The 22,582-nt window shown below is 56.2% G+C and overlaps 10 protein-coding genes across 11 annotated transcripts; 5 read left to right on the top strand and 5 right to left on the bottom strand.

Moving 5' to 3' along the window:
- Positions 1-35: 35 nt before the first annotated feature.
- On the top strand, positions 36-935 carry IUM83_14273 (uncharacterized protein; the record flags this gene model as incomplete). The annotated part of the gene is made up of 1 exon (XM_067939002.1): positions 36-935. The coding sequence occupies one exon, from the start codon at positions 36-38 to the stop codon at positions 933-935; it is 900 nt and encodes a 299-aa protein (XP_067790990.1).
- Positions 936-1,164: 229 nt separating this feature from the next.
- On the bottom strand, positions 1,165-1,539 carry IUM83_14272 (uncharacterized protein; the record flags this gene model as incomplete). Its single annotated transcript, XM_067939001.1, has 1 exon — positions 1,165-1,539. One exon carries the CDS (start codon positions 1,537-1,539, stop codon positions 1,165-1,167), a length of 375 nt encoding a protein of 124 aa, XP_067790989.1.
- IUM83_14271 (Ribosomal biogenesis protein LAS1L) lies at positions 1,178-2,800 on the top strand (the record flags this gene model as incomplete). 2 transcript variants are annotated; one of them, XM_067939000.1, is made up of 2 exons in its annotated part: positions 1,178-1,590; positions 1,664-1,730. In XM_067939000.1, 2 exons carry the CDS (start codon positions 1,178-1,180, stop codon positions 1,728-1,730), a joined length of 480 nt encoding a protein of 159 aa, XP_067790987.1. The 2 variants fall into 2 exon arrangements, with proteins under 2 accessions (XP_067790987.1, XP_067790988.1); XM_067938999.1 differs by having other exon boundaries at positions 1,178-2,800.
- A 131-nt stretch (positions 2,801-2,931) lies between these two features.
- Positions 2,932-4,482, bottom strand: IUM83_14270 (ATP-dependent protease HslVU, ATPase subunit; the record flags this gene model as incomplete). The annotated part of the gene is made up of 1 exon (XM_067938998.1): positions 2,932-4,482. The coding sequence occupies one exon, from the start codon at positions 4,480-4,482 to the stop codon at positions 2,932-2,934; it is 1,551 nt and encodes a 516-aa protein (XP_067790986.1).
- A 289-nt stretch (positions 4,483-4,771) lies between these two features.
- IUM83_14269 (E3 ubiquitin-protein ligase listerin) lies at positions 4,772-10,363 on the top strand (the record flags this gene model as incomplete). The annotated part of the gene is made up of 3 exons (XM_067938997.1): positions 4,772-6,214; positions 7,625-8,813; positions 8,907-10,363. 3 exons carry the CDS (start codon positions 4,772-4,774, stop codon positions 10,361-10,363), a joined length of 4,089 nt encoding a protein of 1,362 aa, XP_067791072.1.
- Positions 10,364-10,538: 175 nt separating this feature from the next.
- On the bottom strand, positions 10,539-11,098 carry IUM83_14268 (uncharacterized protein; the record flags this gene model as incomplete). Its single annotated transcript, XM_067938996.1, has 3 exons — positions 10,539-10,606; positions 10,689-10,850; positions 10,951-11,098. 3 exons carry the CDS (start codon positions 11,096-11,098, stop codon positions 10,539-10,541), a joined length of 378 nt encoding a protein of 125 aa, XP_067791058.1.
- A 428-nt stretch (positions 11,099-11,526) lies between these two features.
- Positions 11,527-14,115, top strand: IUM83_14267 (F-box protein; the record flags this gene model as incomplete). The annotated part of the gene is made up of 2 exons (XM_067938995.1): positions 11,527-12,951; positions 13,918-14,115. 2 exons carry the CDS (start codon positions 11,527-11,529, stop codon positions 14,113-14,115), a joined length of 1,623 nt encoding a protein of 540 aa, XP_067791070.1.
- A 128-nt stretch (positions 14,116-14,243) lies between these two features.
- Positions 14,244-14,944, bottom strand: IUM83_14266 (SYS1 protein; the record flags this gene model as incomplete). Its single annotated transcript, XM_067938994.1, has 4 exons — positions 14,244-14,393; positions 14,466-14,565; positions 14,638-14,789; positions 14,876-14,944. 4 exons carry the CDS (start codon positions 14,942-14,944, stop codon positions 14,244-14,246), a joined length of 471 nt encoding a protein of 156 aa, XP_067791071.1.
- Positions 14,945-15,119: 175 nt separating this feature from the next.
- IUM83_14265 (Major Facilitator Superfamily (MFS)) lies at positions 15,120-16,773 on the top strand (the record flags this gene model as incomplete). The annotated part of the gene is made up of 3 exons (XM_067938993.1): positions 15,120-15,298; positions 15,390-15,734; positions 15,813-16,773. 3 exons carry the CDS (start codon positions 15,120-15,122, stop codon positions 16,771-16,773), a joined length of 1,485 nt encoding a protein of 494 aa, XP_067791051.1.
- Positions 16,774-16,919: 146 nt separating this feature from the next.
- Positions 16,920-22,065, bottom strand: IUM83_14264 (uncharacterized protein; the record flags this gene model as incomplete). Its single annotated transcript, XM_067938992.1, has 4 exons — positions 16,920-21,341; positions 21,430-21,498; positions 21,574-21,684; positions 21,769-22,065. 4 exons carry the CDS (start codon positions 22,063-22,065, stop codon positions 16,920-16,922), a joined length of 4,899 nt encoding a protein of 1,632 aa, XP_067791052.1.
- Positions 22,066-22,582: the final 517 nt, after the last annotated feature.

Raw genomic sequence — 22,582 nt, 5'->3', positions numbered from 1 at the left:
CCTCCTTCGCCTTGCAGGCCGTCGGCGCGCCAAGCATGATCGACGAGGACTCCATCTCCGTGGTCATCACGGCCTCGAAGGAGGTCGAAGGTGGCGAGACGCTGGACGCGGACGACGGCGGCGTCGTGACCCACGCCGGCAAGGGCCACAAGTACACCATGTACACGGTCTTCGTGCGCAACGTCACTACAGGCGGCAAGTGCGTGGTGCGGAGGCGGTACTCGGACTTCTACAAGCTGCGCAAGGAGCTCATGGAGCTCGTGTCCTGGGGCCACTGCAGCTCCTGCGAGCAGTACCTGCAGCAGATCGCCGCGTACCCGTTCCCGCGCCGAAGGCTGCTGCGCTCGAGCCGCGCGGCCGTCGTGAAGGAGCGCATGGACAGCCTGGGGCTGTTCCTGCGCCACATGCTGCTGTGCATCATGGCGCGCAGCTTCGAGGACTGCTCGCAGGCCTGCGAGAACATCGAGAACTGCATTTTGAAGTCGTTTCTGCAGATAGAGCAGACCGAGACGCTGTTCCCGACCATGGCGTCCAAGCAGCGCCCCATCGAGATTTTGCAGGCCATGGAAGAGAAGCGGCAGCAGCAGATCAAGGCCGCGGGGCTGCGCAGCAAGAGCTTGGCGTACACGACGCTGTCGGACGACGGCGCGCAGCCCAAGCAGTCGCGCAACCAGCGCCAGGTCGGCACGGACACGTGCCATCTCTGTCTGCAGAAGTGGACGCACTGCTACTGCAACAGCGACCAGGACAGCGTGTACCCGGTGCACGTTGCCGCATCAAACGACGACTTCGAGAGCCCTGCGAACGACCGACCCAGCGTCTCGATGGCCGACAGCGACGCCAGTCGTTGCAGCCGCTGCGAGAACGACTGGAACCATTGCTACTGCTGCCAGCAAGTGTCTCCCACGGCCTCGTCCGTATGTACAGACCGCTGAGCGACAGCTTCCAGTGGAAGCCTTCCACTCGCTCCCAGGACCATCGCAGCTGAGCACCAAGAACAGATCGCGATTATTCGATGCCCAATTATTGCCAGGCGCATTCTAGTCGAGGCGAAAATATTGTTATTTTTCTGATTGGTCGAAACACATCCAATAATTGAATCGGCTAATTCAAATATGTCGGACAATCATTATATTGTGAACCACTGCTGATCAGCGTGGTGTATCAACCAGGAGCCATGAGTGGGCGCCGGAACGCCGTGCCGTGGCTGGACTGGGCCGAGTGGCAGGACGTGCACGTGGGCCTCTTCAGCAGCGACCCGTACGCGCAACAGCGCGCGGTCTCACGCGTGGCGGCCTGGCGCAGCCGCGTGCAGCTCCCCGTGGCCATCAACGCCACTGCGCAGCTGGTGGAGCTGCACCTCCACGAGTCCATGGCGCAGCACCACCACCACGCCGTGGGCGTCAGCTCTCGCTCGCACATGGAGCTATCGTTGCAGTACGCCAGCACCATCGTGCGCTGTGTGAACGGCCTGGTGGACGGCTCGCAGAAGGGCGTGTACGCCACGGCCGTCAGCACGCTGGCGCAGCGCATCGGCATCCCGCTCTGGGTCGTGGACCTGCGCCACGAGTCCACGCACAACCAGCTGCCGTCGCTGCCAGTGCTGCGCTTCGCTGCCCAGCATCTACTGGCGTGGCTGCGTGCCAACTACTGGATGGCTCAGGAGGACTCCATTCGGGGACAAGTGCATCACGTGGCGCACTGGTTATTCGAGCAACTACCGCACTTGAACAAACAGCCAGAAGATGGAGAGATGCAGTTGGGTGATTCGACGCAGAGTGAGGCCGTGCAGAGGGCCCCTAAGCCCATTCTGGATGCGGACAATGTCCGCAATGTGGTGGTGCCGCTGCTGGCGGTCGGAGAGCAGTACCGGGAGCGTGTGGCACCCACTGGACTGCTGTTCCTCGAAGCGCCGTCGCTGCCGGAAAACCAAAATGCCAAGGACACCGCGGAGATTTTCCAAAAGGAGGCGTTCGTCACGCTACTCTTGCAGCTTCAACCGCTGTGGAGAGGCTTCAGTGCGTCGCTGCTGGCGAGATTGTGCCAAAAGGTGTTCGACGCTATCTGCCCACCGAAGGCTCGTCGAGAGAGCGTGGATGATGACGAGTTACCGGTTCTGGATGAGGCGGAGAAGGCATTCCAGCAGAGTGACGTGGAGCTGACTCTGCAGTGGATGAAGTTTATGGTGAGCAGCGAGTATCGTGAGAGGGTAAAACTGCAGATTGGCCCGATCGAAGATCTGTGCCAATGTGGTGCTGAGATGCTTGCTCTTGCTGAAAAAATCAAAGCTGACGATGCTGCAGAGCATCCTGAACTGCTCGACCGTCTGTTGGCAGTGTTGAAATCGAGCAAAGGTATCCGAAACCATCCAACGCTCGGCATTGAGACGGGGATTGCTGCCAGTTTATCTTCCGAGACAGCTTCAGGCTGGACGCAGCTCCCTGCGTGGGCGGAAAGCTCTCTTGGTCTTCGCCACTGCTATACAAGCTACCACAGCGCCAACCAGTCCCAGGTTTGCGAATATGCGCTTGACGACGACAGTCTCATGCCAGACAGCACGACGTTCGTAGCTCCAGACGACGAAGAAGAAGAAAAGGGTAACAGCGCTAGTGCTGATGATGCAGAGAAGGCTATGGATGCCCTGATGGAGGACTTGGATGCAGCTTACGACACCGCACTCCAGCAAAACCTTGATTTGCAAGCCACCATTGCTCGAGACGGACTCCGGCAAGGAAGTAGTACAACTGTGCTACCCAAACAGGAACTTCAGCGTATTCAAGAAGAGATTGAGATCTGGTAGTCAGGTAAGCCACACAATAGACTTCATTGATGTACACACAATTGCACCGCAGTTTTGGTTAGGACACACGTTTCTTCTTCCATTACTTTGGAGTATTTGGTCGGGCTGCAGCCTAAACGAGAGCGAGTGGTCTACAAAATAAACTTGGAGAGGTCAGTCTTCTTCATGAGCTTACCCACGCGCTCGAGCACGAACTCCTTCGAGATAGTAACCGTGGAACCCGGGGCCATCTCGGAACTGTCGAAGCTAATGTCCTCCACCACCTTCTCCACCACAGTGTGCAGTCGTCGGGCGCCAATGTTCTCCACGGTCTGATTAATTTCCGCGGCGACACGAGCGATCTCGCGGACGGCGTCGTCCGTGAAGTTCAAGGTGACGCCCTCCGTCTTGATAAGCTCAGTCTGCTGCTTAATCAGGTTCGTCACGGGCTCCGTCAGAATCCGATGCAGGTCTTCTTCAGTGAGGCCCTTCAGCTCGACACGGATAGGGAGCCGACCCTGGAGTTCAGCAAGCAGGTCCGACGGCTTCGACGAGTGGAACGCACCGGAACCCACGAACAGAATGTGGTCCGTGCTGACGTTGCCGTGCTTCGTGGAGATCACGCTGCCTTCAATCAGGGGCAGCAGGTCGCGCTGCACGCCCTCGCTGCTCGGGTCCGACGAGCGACGGAAGTCTCCGCTCGAGCAGATCTTGTCGATCTCATCGATGAACACGATGCCGTTCTCCTCCGTCTCCTGGATAGCCTCCCGCACGACGTCGGTCATGTCGATGGCGTTCTCCATCTCCATCTCCTCGAACACACTGCGGGACTCGGCGATCGTCATGCGCTTCTTCTCGGTCTTCTTCTCGCCGAAAGCGCGGCCGAACACCTCCATGGAGATGCCCTTCCCTTCGCCGCCGACGAACGAGATGGGCTGGCCAGCAGGGTTCTTGGGGGCAGGCACAACCACGTCAATGAGGCGGTCCTCCAGCTCACCGGCACGCAGCAGGCGCTCGAAGGTGGAGCGCGAGCGCTCCGTGACATTGGCGCCCGTGAGCTCGTCCAGGATGCGGCTCTCCACGAGGTGCTGCACCTGCTTGCGCAGCCGCTCCTTGCGGTGCTTCTTGACCATGTTGATGGCGTTCTCCACCAGGTCGCGGATGATCTGGTCCACGTCGCGGCCGTGGAAGCCCACCTCGGTGAACTTGGTGGCCTCCACCTTGACGAACGGAGCCTCGGACAGCTTGGCCAGGCGGCGCGCAATCTCCGTCTTGCCGCAGCCCGTGGGTCCGATCATCAGGATGTTCTTGGGGCTCACCTCCTGGCGCAGCTCGTCCGAGATCTTCTGGCGGCGCCAGCGGTTGCGCAGCGCGATGGCCACGGCGCGCTTGGCGTCCGCCTGGCCCACGATGTACTTGTTCAGCTGCTCCACGACCTCTCGCGGCTTGAGCTTGCGACCCATGTCGTCCTCGTCCTGCTCCTCCTCGGGTGCGGCCTCCTCCGCGGCCGCCACGGGCACGGACGCGGCGTCCTCCTCGGACGCCTTGGGCGCCGCGGTGGAGAACGCACGCGGCGGCGTCTGCTGGAAGAGCGCACGCGACTGGATCTGCGACTGAAGAGCGGGGGAAGCGGAGGACCGGGAGGCCGCCTGCGTGCGGCGCGCCAGCGCCTTAAACGCCTGCGAGTGCACGGCGCGACGCATGCTCCTGCTGATGCTGCGTGTTCTGCTTGTTGGCGAATGCCGCCCCTCCTTCGCCGCACACGCAGTGTATCGTATCATACAAGCGCCTTCAACCAATCAGCGCGTGTTAAAGACATTTTCCTCCAATCGCACCCATTACGGATGCATAGTGTGTGCCACACTGGTGTGTAATGTGTGCCACACCATGATCTACCATCACTCACGCCTGTCCAACCCACCGAGTGCGCACTCTCACAAGCGATTCCGCACGCAGAGACGTCACCTTCATCGCCTGCTGCCGCCGCCGCCGATGGCCCCCAAGAAGAACAAGCAGCGCGAGAAGCAGGAGCAGAGCCGTGCGTCCTCCAGTGCGCGTGCGCACCAGTCGCTGCTGGCCAGCGCCGGCTCGGGCGCGGCGTCGCCCGCCTTCATCGGCTTCGCGAGCTTCGCGCAGCCCGCGCCCAACGCCGTGCAGGCTGCGTCCAAGGCAGGCGCAGGCTACGCCAAGCCTGTGGTGCAGAGCATCTATGATGGATCGGACCACGAGATCGCGCTGGCGCTCAAGATGCTGGCCAAGAAGGGCGCCGTGACCAAGAGCAAGGCGCTGCAGACCTTCCTGCTGGACGTGCTGCCGCCACGCACGCCCGCCGAGCTGCGCCCCATGCTGGGTCACTTCACGCAGCTCTACACCTTCGAGATGCGCGACCAGAACGACCGCAAGGTGCGCCAGCTGCTCAACGAGGTGCTGGCCGCGCTGGCCGCCAAGATGCGCCCGCGCGCCTTCGTGCCGCACCTGCAGCGGCTGTTGCCGTACTGGCACTTGGCCATGCACGACGTCAACGCGGACGTGGCGGCGCTGGCCAAGAAGGCCTTCGTGACGCTGTTCCCGGAGCCGGAGATGCAGAAGACGGTGCTGGAGGAGCACGTGCCCGCCATGATGGAGGAGTTCCAGAGCTTCTTCGCGAAGACGCCCGACACATTCGAGGGCATCCCGCTGCAGCCAGACGAGAAGGAGGAGAGGTACGAGCGGTGCATCTCCGCTGCAGTGCTGAGTATCGATGCCGTGGTCAAGTTCTTCAAGGAGAACGAGCTGGCGGACAAGCTGAAGGACGAAGACGCCAGCGTTTCTGTGGCTACTGTGGTCTCGTCGGACAAGTTCACGCGTCTGGCGACTGCGTCCTCGAAGCACCCGAACTTTACGCGCGACATTGTACGAAGAGCGGTGTACGTGGCGCTGGTGACGCTGTGCACGAATGCGAAGGAGATTGTCGCTGCGCGTGAAGAAGCCTTTGGCAAGGTGGTTCTTGGCATTCTTGGCGACAAAAGTCCCTCGAACCACGAGGCGATGTGGAACGCTTTGCTCACGTTCCTGCAAACGTTCCCCAACGTTTGGCACTCGAGTGCCAGCTTCCCCAAATTTGTTGTTAGTGCTGTCTACCCGCGTCTGTTTGCGCAGATCAGGCATGGATTCTATGGATCGGGTCGGTCGTCGTTTCCGACACTGCTACCGTTCTTGTCGATGGTGCCATTGGATGTGGCAGTTGACCCTGTCAAGGGCCAATCCCTGTTGTACACGGGGGTGTTGGAGCAGTGCTGGAGGTTTATTGAATCGAAAGACGCACGTTTCTGCGAGCCACCGGCAATTACGGCGTTTTTCGAGTGTATTACGGGGTACTTCAGTATTTTCTTGAAGGAGAGTGCCAATGCGGTGTGGCTGAGTGAACAGGACGCAGAGCCATTCGAGGCCAACTACGTAAGTCAGTTTGAGAAGGCGCTTTTGACCTCGCTCACGACGACACTCAGCTCGCCAGAGTTTCCAGAGGGAGAAGTTGCGTTGTTTGCGCGCAACATGCTGGACATGAGCAGTCGGTTGCGAAGCTTTTCGTCTGATTCAGCTGTGGTTAATATTCTGAAGAATGAATTCGCGGAGAAGCTTCATACTTGGACACGTGAAGCCATCAGTTCCATGATCACGAAAATGTCGTTCGTTCCTTCACGGATTATCACATTAATCGGGGCTGGTATTGCCGACGCTAAGGATAAAAATGAAGACCATGAGGCTGCGCAGTGGCTATCGACAGGCAAGGAATTGTACGGACAGTCACTGGAACAGATCGATGCCCTGGTGGTGGAGCCTACATTTTCTCCATCCAAAAACGCTTCACTTACCCAATTGCTGGAGAGTATCAATGGTGTTTGCAAAGTTGTTGAATTGGACCTGCTGCTTCTTAGTGGATCCAACATCCCAGTGGAGGTGCATTTCGACACTCACTACCGTCCCGTGTTACATGCACTCGCTGAGTGGAAGAGATCATCCAACATTAAGGATGTGGCGAAAACGATGCGTGTCGCTTTGGAACTTACTCGGCCATTTTTCTTGGCTGCGCAGGAGAAGAAACAGTTCTTGCTGCAGCTTTTCCAGGATTGCAGTGTTCAATACGGTGACATGGCGGAGGCGAGCGACATCATCCAGTATGGACTGCAATTTCCTGTTACTGACCTGGGTAAAAAGCGATGGCTGTCATGTGGCAGTTGGCAAACGCGCTATGAGAGCGGCGTGCCGGTTAGCGATCAATCTGAACCCGTGCTGGGAGCTCTACAAGCAATTTGGCAAGGCAAGTTGCTGGACGAGTTTTTGATGATAAGCTTAAAGGGTCGTCTGGATGATTTGGATGCAAGCGCCTTTGCCACTTTGCTCAAAGCGTGCCTTGGTGGGCTTTCGAACTCTCCCGTTGTTAGCTCTGATGCAGTAGTGATATTATGCCATTTTGTGATTCAAAATGGTGTCGACAGCAGCGACGGAGTAGTTGTCCAGATTTTGACACACCTGTGCGAATTGTTCTTCAAACTCAATGGGGACCTTCCAGCTGAACTTGAATCTGTTGAGGGTCGACTCTACAAGCAACTCTTCCATCTTTCAGCACGAGGAAGCTATAGGGCTGAAGCTAGTGCGCTGTGGGCACGGACTGTGCGCCATTCTCTGAAAAAGTGGACTGCTTCTCGTACGGAGGCGTTTGTGAATGAGCTGGCTGAACACGTCAACAATTTCCTCCTTGCCGATTTGCCAGCAGGCACTGTGGCATTCAATACCAAACAGTTCGCAGCGTATGTCAAGAGCTACGTGCAGCTAGGAGCTGATCAGACATTCTATTCTGTGCCGCAGTTGGTGGAGAAGTTGGATGCTATCAATTTGCGATGCCGCAGCGTCAATGACGATGACATGCAGAAGCGATTTTACGGTCGCGTGCTCTCGGGTTTGGGTGAAGTATGTGAAGACGAACAAGTCGTCGGTGTTCTTGAAGAATATTTTGTCTCTCTGGAGCCAAAAAACGATCAGAGGGCTGTGGATTTAGTAGCCCAGCTCGTTGACCTAGATGTCACGCATGCATTGACATGGGTAGTGTTCCACTCGGACGACCACATTCAGAGAGGTGTTGACCTGGTGGAGATCACGGAAAGCTATTTGACCCTGGAGCACCTCTATGAAGCACTAAAGCGTTCATCAGCAATTATTGACAAGGTCTTCGCAGATGCACTTGCTACATGCCAGGGTAAACAAAAGCGCGAAAACGCGGCATACCGCGATATGGTCTTTTTGAACAAAAACCAGGGTGCGACTACCAAGAACCAAGAACCGAGCGTACTTACGCAAACACAGCACGATAAACTGGATAACCTTGTTGCAGTAGTGCTTGCACATTTCAGCTCTGTTGCTGCGCGAACAGCCTTCGTGAAGGAGCTGGTGGATCAGAAGGCTGACTGGAAGGCTGAAGCTGCCCAAACTATTGCTGTCTCGTTGTTTAGTGCCACGTTCTCGGAGCTCGAAGCTAGTGACAGTGTGGTTTCTGTGCTCAAGGATTTCTTCGCTTTATGCGCTCGCGATGGCATTGCTGAACCCATTGTTGGATTCTTCGCGTATCAGCAACTGGTGACGCGAGCTGCAAAGGAAGAAGATAAGCTATTAAGCGGTTCCGATGTCGTACCAGATGTCATCAGCCTCTCGACACAAGAATCAGTGATGTCTCGAATCCAGGAGGTGCTGGTGCCTAGTTCTTCAACGGTTGTGGAAGTTGCTGAGTGGATTGCTGTGACGGAGTACGTCAGCGCTCTCTCGAGATATGTTCAAAAGGCATCTTCGAGTTTCCGTGCTGCATGGGAGAATCTGTCACGTGTGGTTATTACACATGCGATAGCGGGCAAGTCCGAGACAGCCAAAATCGCGGCATTGAAGATCCACAAGCGCAACCCAGCACTCGGTGATCGGAGGATTATCAAGGGTGACGAGGAGCAAATTGTACTCAGTTACTCCAACGAGCTGGTGGCCGCACGACTGGCTTTGATGGATCTTGTGAGTGCGTTGTACGAGTCGAACCCTGATGCACTCCATGAACTTGCTGCACACTATCGAGAAGCTCTTCTGTCTACCGTGTTGTGTGCACTCTCAGAGAGTGCGGAACTGAAGGCAAGTATCGTAACCACGTATGTTGCATTAGTGTCTCCGTCGCAGTGCTTCCAGCTTGCTGAATTGTGGTTTAACGTCGAAAAGGTGCTCGCGAGTGCTCTCCCGGCATTGCGCTCAACCCTGACAAGTATTCACGATGTGGATCATGTCAATCGGCTTGTGTTGGAGTCTTTCGGTGGTATCGAGACTTTAGCGTCGCTTTTCAATGGGAAACGCTACCCGTTGCAGCCGGTGGTGCGTGTATTGCTGTACATTCTGGCGTCCTACAGCGGTGCTCTTCGCTTGCGCAACTACGATGCCAGTGCGATTGACGTGAATGCTGAAGATGAGGCCGCGACCGAATCAGCACTAGCGAAAGTGCTTATTCCCAAGGCATTGCGCTCAGCGTTGCGTTCAGTGTTTGCTGACAAAAACGGCGAGAGTAGTGCAACAAATATCCGCATGCGTAGTCGAAAGCAAAAGTTGCAAGAGCGGGAAGACATCACGGGGAAATTGCTACTCTGGGATCTCTTCCTTCAGTTGTTCCCTACGAGCGGGAGTGGGGGCGAGAGCAGCAGTGAAAGTGAGGGCGCATCGTCCACTCTCATTGCGTCGTCGCTGAGCTCGTACGTCGCGCGCCATGGGATGCTAACGAATTTCCTGAACTTTAGTTCGGCGTTGTTGTCACAAGAACCGCAGTCTGCGTCGAAGGCTGCCGTCTTGGATTTGCAAGATACTGCGCTGTTTGATGTGGCAGACTTGGACAAGAAGGAGGATGATGAGACGTGGAGGCTCCACAAGACACGCGTTTTCCAGCTTGGCACCCGTGTTTTCTTCCGCACGGTGGTGAGACTGCCAGCAATGGTGCGTTCCTGGTGGAATGACGACTGCTCACGCGCCACGCGTAGCTGGGCTGCCAAATACTTCGAGGACCACATTACCCCGTCGGTGCTAGCCGCTGAGCTGGAGCTTATTCAGAAGGCGAGCGAAGGCTCCTCGGCTGTCGGTGAATCCTGGGATGATGAAGAGATGACTGTGAAGGGCAGTCGGGTGTCCCGTGAGATCACGACCACGTACATGAAGGACGAGTGTGCATTGGAAATGGTGGTGCGCGTGCCGTCGTCCTATCCGCTGCGCTGTGTGGAGGTCGAGTGTACGAAGCGCATCGGCATTTCTGAGGATCGCTGGCGGCGCTGGGTGCTGCAGATTATCCGCGTGACGTCGTCTCGCGACGGCTCGCTGCTGGATGCCGTGCTGCTGTGGAAGCACAACGTGGACAAGGAGTTCGAGGGCGTGGAGCCGTGTCCGATCTGTTACTCTATCCTGAACCCGAAGAATATGGGCCTGCCCTCGCTGCCGTGCAAGACGTGCAGCAACAAGTACCACAACTCGTGTCTATACAAGTGGTTCAACCAGTCGGGCAAGAACAAGTGCCCGATCTGCCAGCAGCCCTTTTGCTGAGGAGCAGCGGCGACCAGCGATTCAATATCCAAAGGGTAGTAAGCTCGTGTTTTTCCAATAACTTAGTGCTAAACAGGAGTCAAGATATAGAGTGAGACCACCGCGCAGCATGTGTAAGTGAGAGAGAGCCCTGTGCGCGCGATTGCTCACGTGTGTACATCCAAGGTATCAGTTTCTAGCAGATGACACAGCCGCAGCCCGCCGACTCCACCGTCTTGGCCGCAGCTTGGCCCCCTGCAGCTTCTACAGCAATAACAACAACATCATCATCAACAACAACAACGGTCAGCTGCTGCCCCCCCATTGCACCACAGCGTCAACGTACCCCGCACCGCCGTCTGCGACTTGCGGTAGACCGAGACGTTCACGGGCGTCGGGTGCGTGTCGAAGGCCGGCACCGCCGACTCGAGCGTGTGCGAGTCCTGGAGGATGCCGCGCCCCATGCATATCAGCCGCACGGCCTTGGCGTCGTCCGCAGGCGGCACGTCTGGCGGATTAGCGAGCGAGCGAGAGAGAGAGAGAGAGAGAGAGAGAGTGAAGCGTTAAGTGAGACTGGTGACGTTGAATCAGATCAATGGGAGACGCACTCTGCGGCCAGCTGCGCATGAGCTGCTCCTTGACCTGCGCCACGGTCACCTCCCGAGGGAAGCCCATCTCCACGCGCACGCCGTCCTGGTTGGCGAACAGGAACTTGAGCCGCAGCTCGGCCGCCGTGCTGCCGGCCTTGCTGCCCATGGTCACGCGGAAGCGGAAATGATAATAACTTGTTGCGTCGCTTCTTCACGTTCCAAAACCGGTGCCTCGCAGCGATTGGGCGAAAAGCGTCACGGTGACATGTGATGAGCTCCCTCGCTCGAGTGACTCAGTGTCGCAGGCCTGTGACAGCGAGGGCCCAACACTGGCAGCGTGATAATACTCATGCATGCAAGTACATGCATGTACTGTGCTTCCTCCTCTTCTTCCTCCTCCTGGAGCCCACTTGATTCTCTGCAGCGCCAAAATGCGAGCCGTTGGGGGCGTTGTCCGCCTAAAAATACACCACGGAGGGACAGGCCCCTAGCGATTCTGGGTCAACCCATTTCCCTCCCAAACTTGATGCCCGTGTTTCCGTCGAAAGTCTCATTTGGCAAAAGTGCGCCGTCCAGCAGACCATCACTCTCGACATGGCCTCCTGCGCGTCCTCCTCCTCGTCGCCGCGCCGACGGCCCAAGCGCCCCGCAGCCGACGACCATCACTCCTCCTCCTCCTCCTCCTCCTCTTCACCGCCGTCGTCGCAGTGGATCCGCTCCATCCAGAACCAGAGCTTCCAGCCCAAGCCCACGGCCTACTCGCCGCACGCGCGGCAGGACGAGGACCCGCTCATGCAACAGCAGCGCCAGTGCAGGGACAAGCTGCGCGCGCTGCGTCAGGTGCGCGAGCGCATGCAGTTCCACCCGCTGCGGCCGCTGGACGCGCGGCGGGGCGACGCCTCGTTCTCCATGAAGATCTCCACCAGCCTCATCCTCTCGGGCGAGGACGAGTCGCCGGACTGGCAGGAAGAAACGCAGAGTGATGGTCAGACGACGCACAGCTCGCGGCAGAGCGTGGGCGTCGAGGCGCTCGGGGGCCTCGAGATGCTGCTGTTCGCCTTCTTCTCGCGCCACGAGCTGCTGCGCGTCAGCGGCGTGTGCAGGGCCTGGAGGGCGCTGGCCAGGCACGATCTGTTCTGGGAGCCGATGCTCGTCACGCCGCACGAGCGGTACCCGCTGCGTGCATTGCTGGGGCTCGAGAGAGACCCGACGCGTGGACGGGAGGACGTCCCGGCCATCCTAGTGTTCATGGTGTATCAGAGACTGAAGATGGCCCAGCCGGCGTACACGGCCGAGTGCAGTGACAATAATGGGAGGACGAATAGTGCGACGACGACCGCAGCAGGTGCAGCGGCGACGAGGTATAACAGCAGGTTTCTGGAGCTGTTCCAGACGCTTCACAGGCAGACTCAGGTCGGCGCGCTGCCGACGGCACAGCGAGTACCTCGATGCGGAGGGGACGAGGCGGTGTCCAGTGTGCATTTCGTGTGTGTGAAGAGTAAACCGCCGCCGGCGGCGCTGAGAACACAGGAGGACCAGGTCATGACGCGGATGGCGGCGAACTTGAACCTACAGGCACAGGGAGAGAACCACGGTGCAGCTGTGGCTGGCATGCCGAATGGAGCTGTACATGTCCCGGCGCCTGAGGAGCAGCAGAATGCGGTGGTGAATATCCAGAATGGTGCAGGTGCTGCAGATGACGAGGATGTCTACAGCGTAGCGGACGGAAGGGATCGAATGACGTTGAGTGCGTGGCTGTCCACGAAGCGACGTGTGAGCGAACGCACGTTGCGCTCCTTCTTGCGCCAAATGCTGCTGGCAGTGGATGCTTTAGAGCGGTCGAATTGCGAGCACGTGGATATTTCGCTGGTTAATATTGTGGTGCACTGTACACCACGGAAGCACAAGACCGAATCGTCCCAAGCCGCCTCACTTCCTGCAGGTTCACAAGTAGAACAAGAAAATGACGATGAGGATGAAGCCGATCATGACAACGTGGACATGGTAGACACGCATGAGGTGGAGGCAAGGGGTCTGCAGAATGATCGCTCGCACGCTCGACGACGCACCCCTTTCTTTCAGCTATTTCTCAGCCGCAGGAATTGTCAACACACAGGTAGTGCTCAACGGCGTGCTCTAGATCCTGTGCTTGCGGTGGATGCGGAGGCGAATCATCCTGCAGATATGCTTAATGGGGATGGTCTGCGTGAGATTGCCCAACAACAACAGCGAATAGAGGGGGCGGCTCCAGTTGAGGCAGGTGTTGGCGTTGGTGTCGGGGGCAATGGTGGTCAGGGTGGTGGGGTGGCTGCGATGCTCCGCAATCGAGTAGCACTTCCCCATCCCACCATGGTAAGTTCGGTGATTCAAACCGCAATGACTCTGTGGGGACGTGGCCGTTTTGCGGATGCATCTGCACCCACGGTATTGGCTCTGCTACTGCGTTTCCCCGCCAGCTTTTCGAGCGGGCTGCGCAGTTTCCTAGAGTTTGCATTGTACCTCATCATCACACACTCTGCCGTCGCGTCCAAACTGCTTCGACACGACTACCTTCAATGCTCCAGATCTCAGCTTCATCGCCAGCCGTCGCGTCACTGGTCAACCACGCCCATCAACGACGTTAATGAGTATAAAAGCAAGCTCGTGGCGTACTACGGCAGTTCGCCTTCCCGTGTGGACGGGATTTTGGCGGACGACTCAAGATACTCTGTGAGCGCTGTCGTAATTGACGAGCTGATGCCCAGGACAACCTTGGGCAGTCAATACTTCACCAAGGCCCTGCAGGAATCGAATCTTCCAGCTGAACGTTTTGTGAGCGTCGTTGCCCCGTCCAGTGCATCTTCTTCTTGGGTGCGCAAGCTAGCTCTCACCCAGACTTGTACGCTACAGCGTTTGGACTTGTCTCGAGCTCGAGTACCGATGTCGGTACTATTGCAAGAGCTAACCACGCTACCCCGGTTGACGCATCTCCGTCTCCCCCGGCAGATTTTGCGAGACGAGAATCTGGAGCACCTCGTGGCAGCGTTGGCGTACGCCGATTTGCTGCCGTGCCTACGGTGCCTCGATGAGAACGTGCGTCAGGCCATGGATCGCATGGAGAAATCCTACCTCATGCAACTCGACATGGTGACGTTCCTTTTACAAAAACCTGGCGCGTCTAACCAGGCCCGCGCTGGAGACTAAACAGCCCGTGAACGACGACTTAGCGCAAACTATATGTGCCGTAGCAAACCAGAAGTTAACGTAGACCACAAGTGGCTTTGTGTGCATTATTAACGTGAACTCGACCCTCTCTGGTAGGTAATGCCCCGTTAGTTCTTCCGCGACGAACGCTTCGTGAAGAGGTCGACCATGGGGATCTCCTCCAACTCGCGACGTGAACACAGATACTCGCCCAGCACGATCGTCACACTCGCCGCCACAAGGTGCACGAGCCACCAGTCCCACATCTTTGGGAACTCCTGCAAACCACAAACCCACGTCAGCCATGAACTCCGTCCTCCTCACTTCAAGCCCGGAAGATCGATCCTCACCGAATAGAAACATTGCACCAGGAAGTCGATGAAGTAGAGCGTCACGCCGAAGTCGAGGCACTTCTTGGCGCGCTCCACGAAGAGCGCGAGACACACCGCGCTGCCCAACACAATACAATCCAGAGTGAGTTGAACCAAGAGATCGTTCCCAACCCCACGGAGCCGCGCCAACCTGACGAGGCTCGCGGTCACAACGGCGAGGCAGTTCTTGAGGCCCTGCACCGTCACGATCGTCTGCGTGTGGTAGGCGAAGAACTGGTCCAGCGTCACGTGGGCGCCGTGGCAGATGCCCAGCATGAGCCCCTGAGCCACGTAGTGCGAGCACTGAAATATTGGGCATTCCGCCACGTTAGACGGAGAAAAGGGTACGGTTGGGTAGAGGAGAGAGCAACGCAGTCGACGCAACGCACCTGCATGCACAGCATCTGCAGCAGGATGAGCTTGGGCGCCCACCGCGCGGCGCCGTAGAACTTGGGCATCGCCTTCTTCCACGCCGAACCTGCTTTTCGGTACTTTTTTTCTAATTGGATACATATACCTATTTTGGCGAACACGCTTATTTGGGCTCGCTGTTTTGGGTATCGGTTATTGTGACCCAAAACGGCACTCACCCTTCACGTCAACGTCAACATGACCATTGCGCAGAATCGCAATATGACCCCCGAGGAGACCAAGGAGCTCCTGCGGCTGCGCTCCGAGCGCCAGCGACGCCACGACAAGGAGGAGGAGGAGATCTCCGACGGAGAGAGCTACGGCGGCATTGGCGGCTTCAAACGCCGCACGTGGGTGCTCTTCAGCGTCATGGGCGGACTCATCTACGGCTACAACGTCAGGTGTGACAGACAGTCAATAGCTCTGGTTCAACACTTAATTAAGTATTATACTTTGCCGTACTAATGTGCAGCCCACGCTGCTTGTGCTCAGCCTGGCAGCCACGCTGCAATACATGAGGGACGACCTGCAGCTCTCGTCGACGCAGGAGGAGGCTTTGAGCGCCACGGCCACGCTCAGCGACGCCTGCTCGATGCTGGTGGGCGGCTGCCTGGCCGACCGCTTCGGCCGCAAGGCGACGGCCATGTTCGCCTGCTCGTGCTCCATTGTGGGCGCGCTGTTCGCGGGCGCGGCCAGCACGAGCTTCTCGTGGCTCGTGCTGTGGAGACTATGCTCCGGAGTGGGTAACGGGCTGTCCATCCTGCTCATCCCAATGTACATCAGCGAGTGTGTGGATGCAACGAGTCGCGGGGTGTTCCTGACGCTCTTCCAGCTTGGGTAGGGACGGTTTTAGGGGTGTTGAAGAGGTTTCGGAGCAGAGTTGCTAAGTGTGGATGTGATGCTGCTGGTGTGTAGTGTGAACTCGGGCGTGGCGGTGCCGTATCTGTTCATGATCGCGGTGAGTGAGAACTGGAGAGCGTGTCTGGCCTTCGGGAGTTTGCCGGGACTCTATGTGCTCTACAACTTCCATTTCCACTTCCCGGAGAGCATCAAGTGGCTCCGCTGGAAGGAGAACCCGACGACGGATCTGGAGGACGGAGCGACAGACCTCTCGGATGAAGAGAGCGTCGACAGTTCCGGTGCTAATAGTGTCACCATCAAGCGATCAAGAAACGGGAACTACCGACGCCCGTACGAGCAGGATTCTGCTGCAACTTCCCCGTCGCCGTCGAATTCTTCGACGACTCCGACAGTTCCCAACCCACACCTTGAACTCGTGATCGGAATCTTGCTTGCTTATGTGAATAACTGTGTCGACGCATCTCTCTTCTACGGGCCGGAGATCATCGCCAAGACCAGTTCTTCCTACTCTCGTAGAGATGCGAACATTTTTGGGCTGCTCTGTTCACTCGTGGCCGTGGTGTCGGTGCTTTTTGCTGGACGTTACGTCATTGCGAGGTTCTCCCGGCGGCAAGTGTACTTGATCTGTCTTGCCGTCGTCTGCGCCTGTTTCGTCGTGAGCGGTGGAATTTTTGCGCGCTACTCCACCGACGATTTTGCACACAACCCGGCGGCGTCGACGAGCATCATGATTACCTTTGCCGTGCTCAACGTGTTCGCCGCCGTTGGTCCCAGTATTCTCTTCGTTGTTATCCTCAGCGAATTGTTCCAAGACAACAGCTATCGAGCGCGATACATGAGCTACTGCACATTCACGATGTCGCTCATCTCGCTGCTCGTGAACGGTTCCATGCTTACGTTGTTCGAAACCTTTGGTACCGCGGCCACTTTCCTCGCTTATGGGGCCACGTACGTCGTGTGCCTGGTCTTCTTCTGGACATGTCTCCCTGAAACAAAACAACGCCAACTAGTTTAAGCCAACTGGACAAATGCAGGTGTACAGCTTTTACGACTGAACGAGTAGAGCACAATATACACAGCAAACGAAAGTCAGTAAATATTGTTTGATGAGCGAGGACGCACAACATGGAACGTCCTTATCTGTCATGAGTTTGGATTCTTCTACTGAGACCGAACGGTAGGCTGTTGCCGCTTGCGGTTGGGTACTCGAATACCTGAGTTGCCAATAACACCATTCGTGGTTGCACCGTCCAGTGGGCCGTACTGGATAGCGTACTGCTCCGTACTATGTTGAAGGCGCATATTCTCCGTCATGAGCCCAGTCAAGTGATCGTTTAGCACCATGATCTTGTCCTCCTTTTCCTGCAGCGCGATAAGCAAGTCTTTAGAGCGACGGGATCCAGTCGCACCGGCTGAAACACTGCTGCTCTTGAGTCGAGATGCCTCCCGTTTACGAAGAGCCTGGAGCTGCACATCCTTCTCCAAAACCTGGCTCGTCAGGTTCTCAACCTCCTTTACAAGCGCCTTCATGTCGGCCTTTGAAAAGCGGCTTTCCTTGAGCTTTGAGTTTGCCTCCTTCAGCTCACGAACGCGGTGCTTAAGTTTCGCGCACTTCTCTTCCCAGTCACGAACCGCCACGGAACTGGCCTCGCCGTTCGTATCAAATGTGGGGTTCTCACGCAGCTCCTGATTCTCCTGTTTCAGTTTCGAGACTTCTTCACTCATGGTTTCTAACTTCTGGCGGATCGACCTCTCCCGTCCTCGCTGCTGTTGTTCCTCATGCTTCTTCACCTCATCGTCACGTAGGTCGAACGAATGCTCCAACTCGTCCAATCGCGTCTTCAAGTCATTGATCTGCTTTTCTTTGCGATGAATAAGGGCGTCCTGGCGAGTCTCACGATCCTGGTAACTCCGGAGAAGGGATGAGACTTCCATAATACCGCGGTGAAAGGCACTGTCGTCGATGTAGCCACCATCCCCACTCAAACTCTGAGCACCAAACTCAATGTTTAGCTTCCTCATCTCGCGACGGAACTGGGTAAGCATAGCCGACTTGGCGTCTTCGAGTTGAGCAATTTGTGATGTAAGCTCGTGCTCTCGCTGCACTGACTGCGCGTAGACTTCCTCCAGTTCTTTCAATGCTGTTTCCCGAGCAGCAGCAGCAGCGTCAGTTTCAGCAGATTGCTTAGACGAGAGTTTTGTCTGGGCAACTCGCTTGAGCTGGTCTCGGAATTTTGCGTTCTGTTCCTGAAGGGAAACAACTTCGTCCTCCTTCTCGCTGATTCTCCCCTCTAGGTGGCGCTTCAGTTCCTGTTCAGCATTTCGAGCATGTCGAAGGTCTTCCTCTTTCGCAGCCAACTCGGCTACATGCTGACGCGATTCTTCTTCCCGTGCGGCTAGCTCGTCCTGCATTTCCTCCAGCTTCAGTGTAAGCTGCTCAGATATGTGGAGGTGGCCCCTTGCATTATCCATCTCAGTCGTATTATCACGAATCTCGTCGTGCAGCTGTTCAATCTTCTCATGCAGCTGCTCAATATCTTGATGCAGGTGGTTCACTTCTTCCACTTTCACACTCATTTTCTCTACAGTAGCGGCATTTTCAGCGGCAAGTCTATCGTAGCGCGCTTGCAACGATCGGTACTCTCGTTCCTTTTGTAGCTTTTCGTGCATGGCATTCTGCTCCTTTCCTGCCACAGACTGCTCGCTAACTTGGAGTTTGTGCTGGAGTCGCTTTACTGACGCTTCTAACTCCTCCACCCGCGTTTGGTGCTTCTTCTTGTCTGCTGCAGACTGTTCACTGGATTCGAGCTTGCGCTGTAGTTCCTTCACTAACGATTCCAGCTCCTCCACCCGCAGTTGTTGCTCCTTCCTTTCTGCCGCAGACCTTTCACTGGCTTTAAGCTTGAGCTGTAGTTCCTTCACCGACGTTTCCAATTCTCTGACTCGGGTTTGGTCCTTGGATGCATGCTCTTGTTTCTCAGTATTAGAGCGATCCATCAGATGGCGCGTCATTTCCTTTTCTTGATCAAGCTTGGACTGCAGCTCTGAGATGTCATCTTCTAAGTCGGCCATCTTGATTTCTTTTTCTTTCAACTGGGACATAATGTCAGCCTTGAACTGTTCATGGGTTGCTTCTGATTCTTTACGTTCATCTTCCAGGCGCTTGACGTCAACAGCAGCAGCGCCTTGCCTCCATTTTTCTTCCTCGTGCGCCGAAATGGTTTGTTGCATTTCTTCTAGCGCACGCTCCTGCTCCTCACGTTCGCGCTGTAAATGCACAAGCTCCGAGTCTAGCTTCTCGAACTCGGCAGCATTATCCTCAAGTTGTCGTTGAAGCCTGGAAATTTCCTCCTCCAACACGCGTCTTTCATCCGTCAAATGGTGCTGTTCCGCGTCCAACTGGGAGTCTAGTTCTGCTTGTAGCTGACTAGCTTTGTCACTTTCTTCGTGTACGCGCTGATCCATCTCGCGTATTATCTGCTCCAAGCTTAGAGAAATATCCTCTACAGGCTGGCCCGCGCGTAGGAATGAGGAGCCGTGACGACGCATAACTTGTTCCAGCATGCGTTTCTCGTTGTGGAGAGACTCGATCTCGACAGTCAGCTGCTCGTGTTTCATCTGCAAGCTCTCATGCTCATACTGCTGCGCCCGGAGTTTCTCTTCCAATGACCGAATCGTGTCTTGCAAACTCCGCAGCTGCTGGTGGCCTTCACTCATCTGCGTGTCACGCTGAAGAAGCTGCGCCGTTAATTTCTGAAGCTGCGTCCGGCCGTCCTCCGTGGCCATAGCAACCGATTGCTTCTGTGATTCAATCTGCTCGGTCGCCTGTCGCATCACTTCCTGCAATCTAAGTTCAAGCTCGCGCTTGTCGTTTTCCAGCTGCTGCACAGATGCCTTCCAATGCTCAATCTCTGTGCGGACAGACGTGAGTTGAAACTCCAACGTCGCCTTCTCTGAGGACATTGCCAGCATACTGCGGTTCATTTCTTCCTTTTCTTCGCACAACGAGCGGACCGTGTTTTCGTGAACCGTATTCTCCTCGAGATATCGAGTGTGTATTTGCTGAGCTTCATTCAATCTAGCATCAGCCTCAACGCGGATAGTCTCGATTTGCCCTTGCAGCTCCCGATTTTGCTCTTCCAAGCGTACACGCTCTCTCTGTAGGAGCTCCACTTCTTTCGTACGCTCGTTATCAGGAGACAGGAACTGCTCGATATGTGAGTTCAACTCGGCGTTCTCCTTATTTTTCGCTTCAATCTCTTGTAGGCGATGTTCGATTTCCCGCTTCAAAGAGTCATTTTCACGCACACCTTCGTGTAATTGGTGCTGAAGCGTCTCGCACTCCGTGCGCCACTTAGTCAGCTCCTCTCGTCCCGCCGAAGATTGTCCTTCATATTCATGCAGCTTATTCACGGCGTCATCAAGATCTGCCCGCAGCTGCTCATTCTCTCGATTCAATTCGTTGAACTGCTCTTCGACTTGAGCAACGAAATCGTTGTACTGGGTCTCGAATTCAGTAGACTGTGACTTAATCACTTCATCCTTTGCAGCGAGGTCCTTGGATAATGCTTCGGTCTGATGCTTTGCACGTGTTACTTCCTCCGTAAGTTGCTGCAGCTTTTGAGAGTCTGCGATACGTGATTGCTGCTGCTGCTCGACTTCTTGGGAACTAGCCATTAGTCGACCAATCTCTGTGCTCTTGCGTCGGTTGATGTCTTTCAGACTCTCTACTTTCGCTCGCAGTTCGATATTCTCCTGGTTGATCTTGCCAAACTGAAGCTGCAGCTCTTCTTCCACCCGGGACTTTTCATCCAACAACTGTTGTTCGCGTTGCTTCATTGCAGCCATTGCTTGTGCCTCAATTTGTGCGCGCACCTCTCCAGCTTCCTTCTTGAACTTCTGGAACCGTGTTGACTCCTGTTGGAGAGTCTGAGTGAGCTTTTGCCGCTCCGCCTCAACTTCACTGCGGTACTTGTGTTGGTCAGCAAGCTGCATCTCGTGCTCTTGCGCCATCCTATCCACGTGCTCCTGTAACTTGCGCTTCTCGGCCATCAAGCGTTCAAGATTTCCGTCGCGCTGTCCCATTTCTTGCCTGCCATGATGAAGCGCACCTTCCAGCTCGCCGACCTGGTGCTCCTTTTCTTTATATCTCGCCTGCCACGCTGCCACATCGTGCTCCAGTTCTGCCGCTTTCCCGGCAACCGACTCGTAATGCTCACGCAGCTCGTCAATTTGCTGTTCCAGAGAACGCATCTCGCCGGACTGACGCGCTCCTTGCTGCTTCATCGTCGTGTTCTCCTGCATGACCACTGAGCTATCCTGCTCCATCTTCTGCAGCTGCGACTTCAGCGTGTCGTTGCTCTTCTGCAACGCAGCAAGGGCGGCGTCACGCTCCTTCAGCTTCGTCTCCACGTCAACACCCGCCTGCCGCAGCATGGCCACCTCAGCCCGCAGCTGCTGGATCTGGTACGTGCCTTGTTTCTTCAGCGCCTCGACCTCCTGCGCAGCGAGGTGGTACTTCTCCTCCCACTTCTGCTTCTCCACCTTGTCCGACGCAATCTGCAGCTCCTGCTTCTGAATAGTCTACAAACAAACAAAAATCAAAGAAAAACAAAAAAAAATATCAACAACACTGTAAAACTCTCCACCTCTCTCCACTCTCTTCTCTCACCTCTCCAAGCTCCCGTATGAGCTCCAAGTTCTGCTGAGCCTCCTCAATAGCCAAGTCCAGCTCTTTGCCCTGCAATTGCACCGTCCAACAACCCTCAGCTTCCTCTCCTTCTCCCCTCACAACCCCCCAAACTCCAGGCCGCACCTTCCACCGGTCGATGTGCCTCTTCTGGGACTCAATGACCGCCCCCAGCTCCGCGAACCTCTGGATAATGACGGGCATGAGCTCGTACTCCTGCTGGTGGCCCTCCTGTTCCTCCACAGCCACAAGAAGACGCGAAAATTGGCTCTAAGTCCTCTCTCGAGCGCTAACTCCCCTCTCCGAAGGCCTAAAACCTACCAGAAAGTGCAGAAAGTCCGCGAACGAGCGCACCGCCGCCTTCACCTTGCTGGGCGAGTAGCGGGCGGGCGATTCCTCCAGGCCCGCGGGCGGCTGGCGCCCGCGGGAGCTCGAGAGCCGCCGCCGACTGGGCTCGGGCGTGACGCTGAACTCGAAGCTGCCACTGCTTTGGCGCTGCTGGCGCCGCCGCGGCGTGGAGAAGCCCGCAGGCATGGGCGGCACCACGTCGCCCGTCTCCTGCTCGTCCTCGCCCTCGCGCTTGGACTCGCCGCCCATGGACACGTCGGCGCGCATCATGGCGACGGCGGCTACGGTACGGTAGCTCAATTGCTGTGTGTACAGTACCGTACCTACTCCCGCCCTCGATTCAAACGCGCGAATGGGGAAAGTGATAACTGGGATGATCGGATTATGGAGGTTCTGTGGACCACGTATTGGAGATGTTGAAGTTTGTGTAGTTGTTGCTGGACGAGAGCAATGAGTTGTATGGCGTGGCGGAAACTTTAAGAATGAGTGGCGGCGGTTGAGATCAAAGGAGGCGCGTCCTGGCGGAACTACATCGAAGTACGCGAAAAAAAATATCGTCTAATGGCCGCTGAATGCGTCTTCATTTATATCCAATCAGATTGCAAAAGCTCTCTTTTTGACTGAGATAGGCCAAGATTACGATTGTGGTGATCATTATCAAACAGAGAAAGTATAATACATTATACTGAGATAGCAGTGACCCCGGAGGGAGTGCTGTGGCCAGCCCAACACACATTAATTAGGCGTCGTGTGTAACGGGGTTACACGTACATGTGGCTGCAAGCCA

Source organism: Phytophthora cinnamomi (assembly GCF_018691715.1).
Source record: "Phytophthora cinnamomi strain GKB4 chromosome Unknown Contig42, whole genome shotgun sequence".
In the NCBI taxonomy this organism is placed as follows: domain Eukaryota; phylum Oomycota; class Peronosporomycetes; order Peronosporales; family Peronosporaceae; genus Phytophthora; species Phytophthora cinnamomi.
This window is presented reverse-complemented; position numbering and strand designations above follow the sequence as displayed.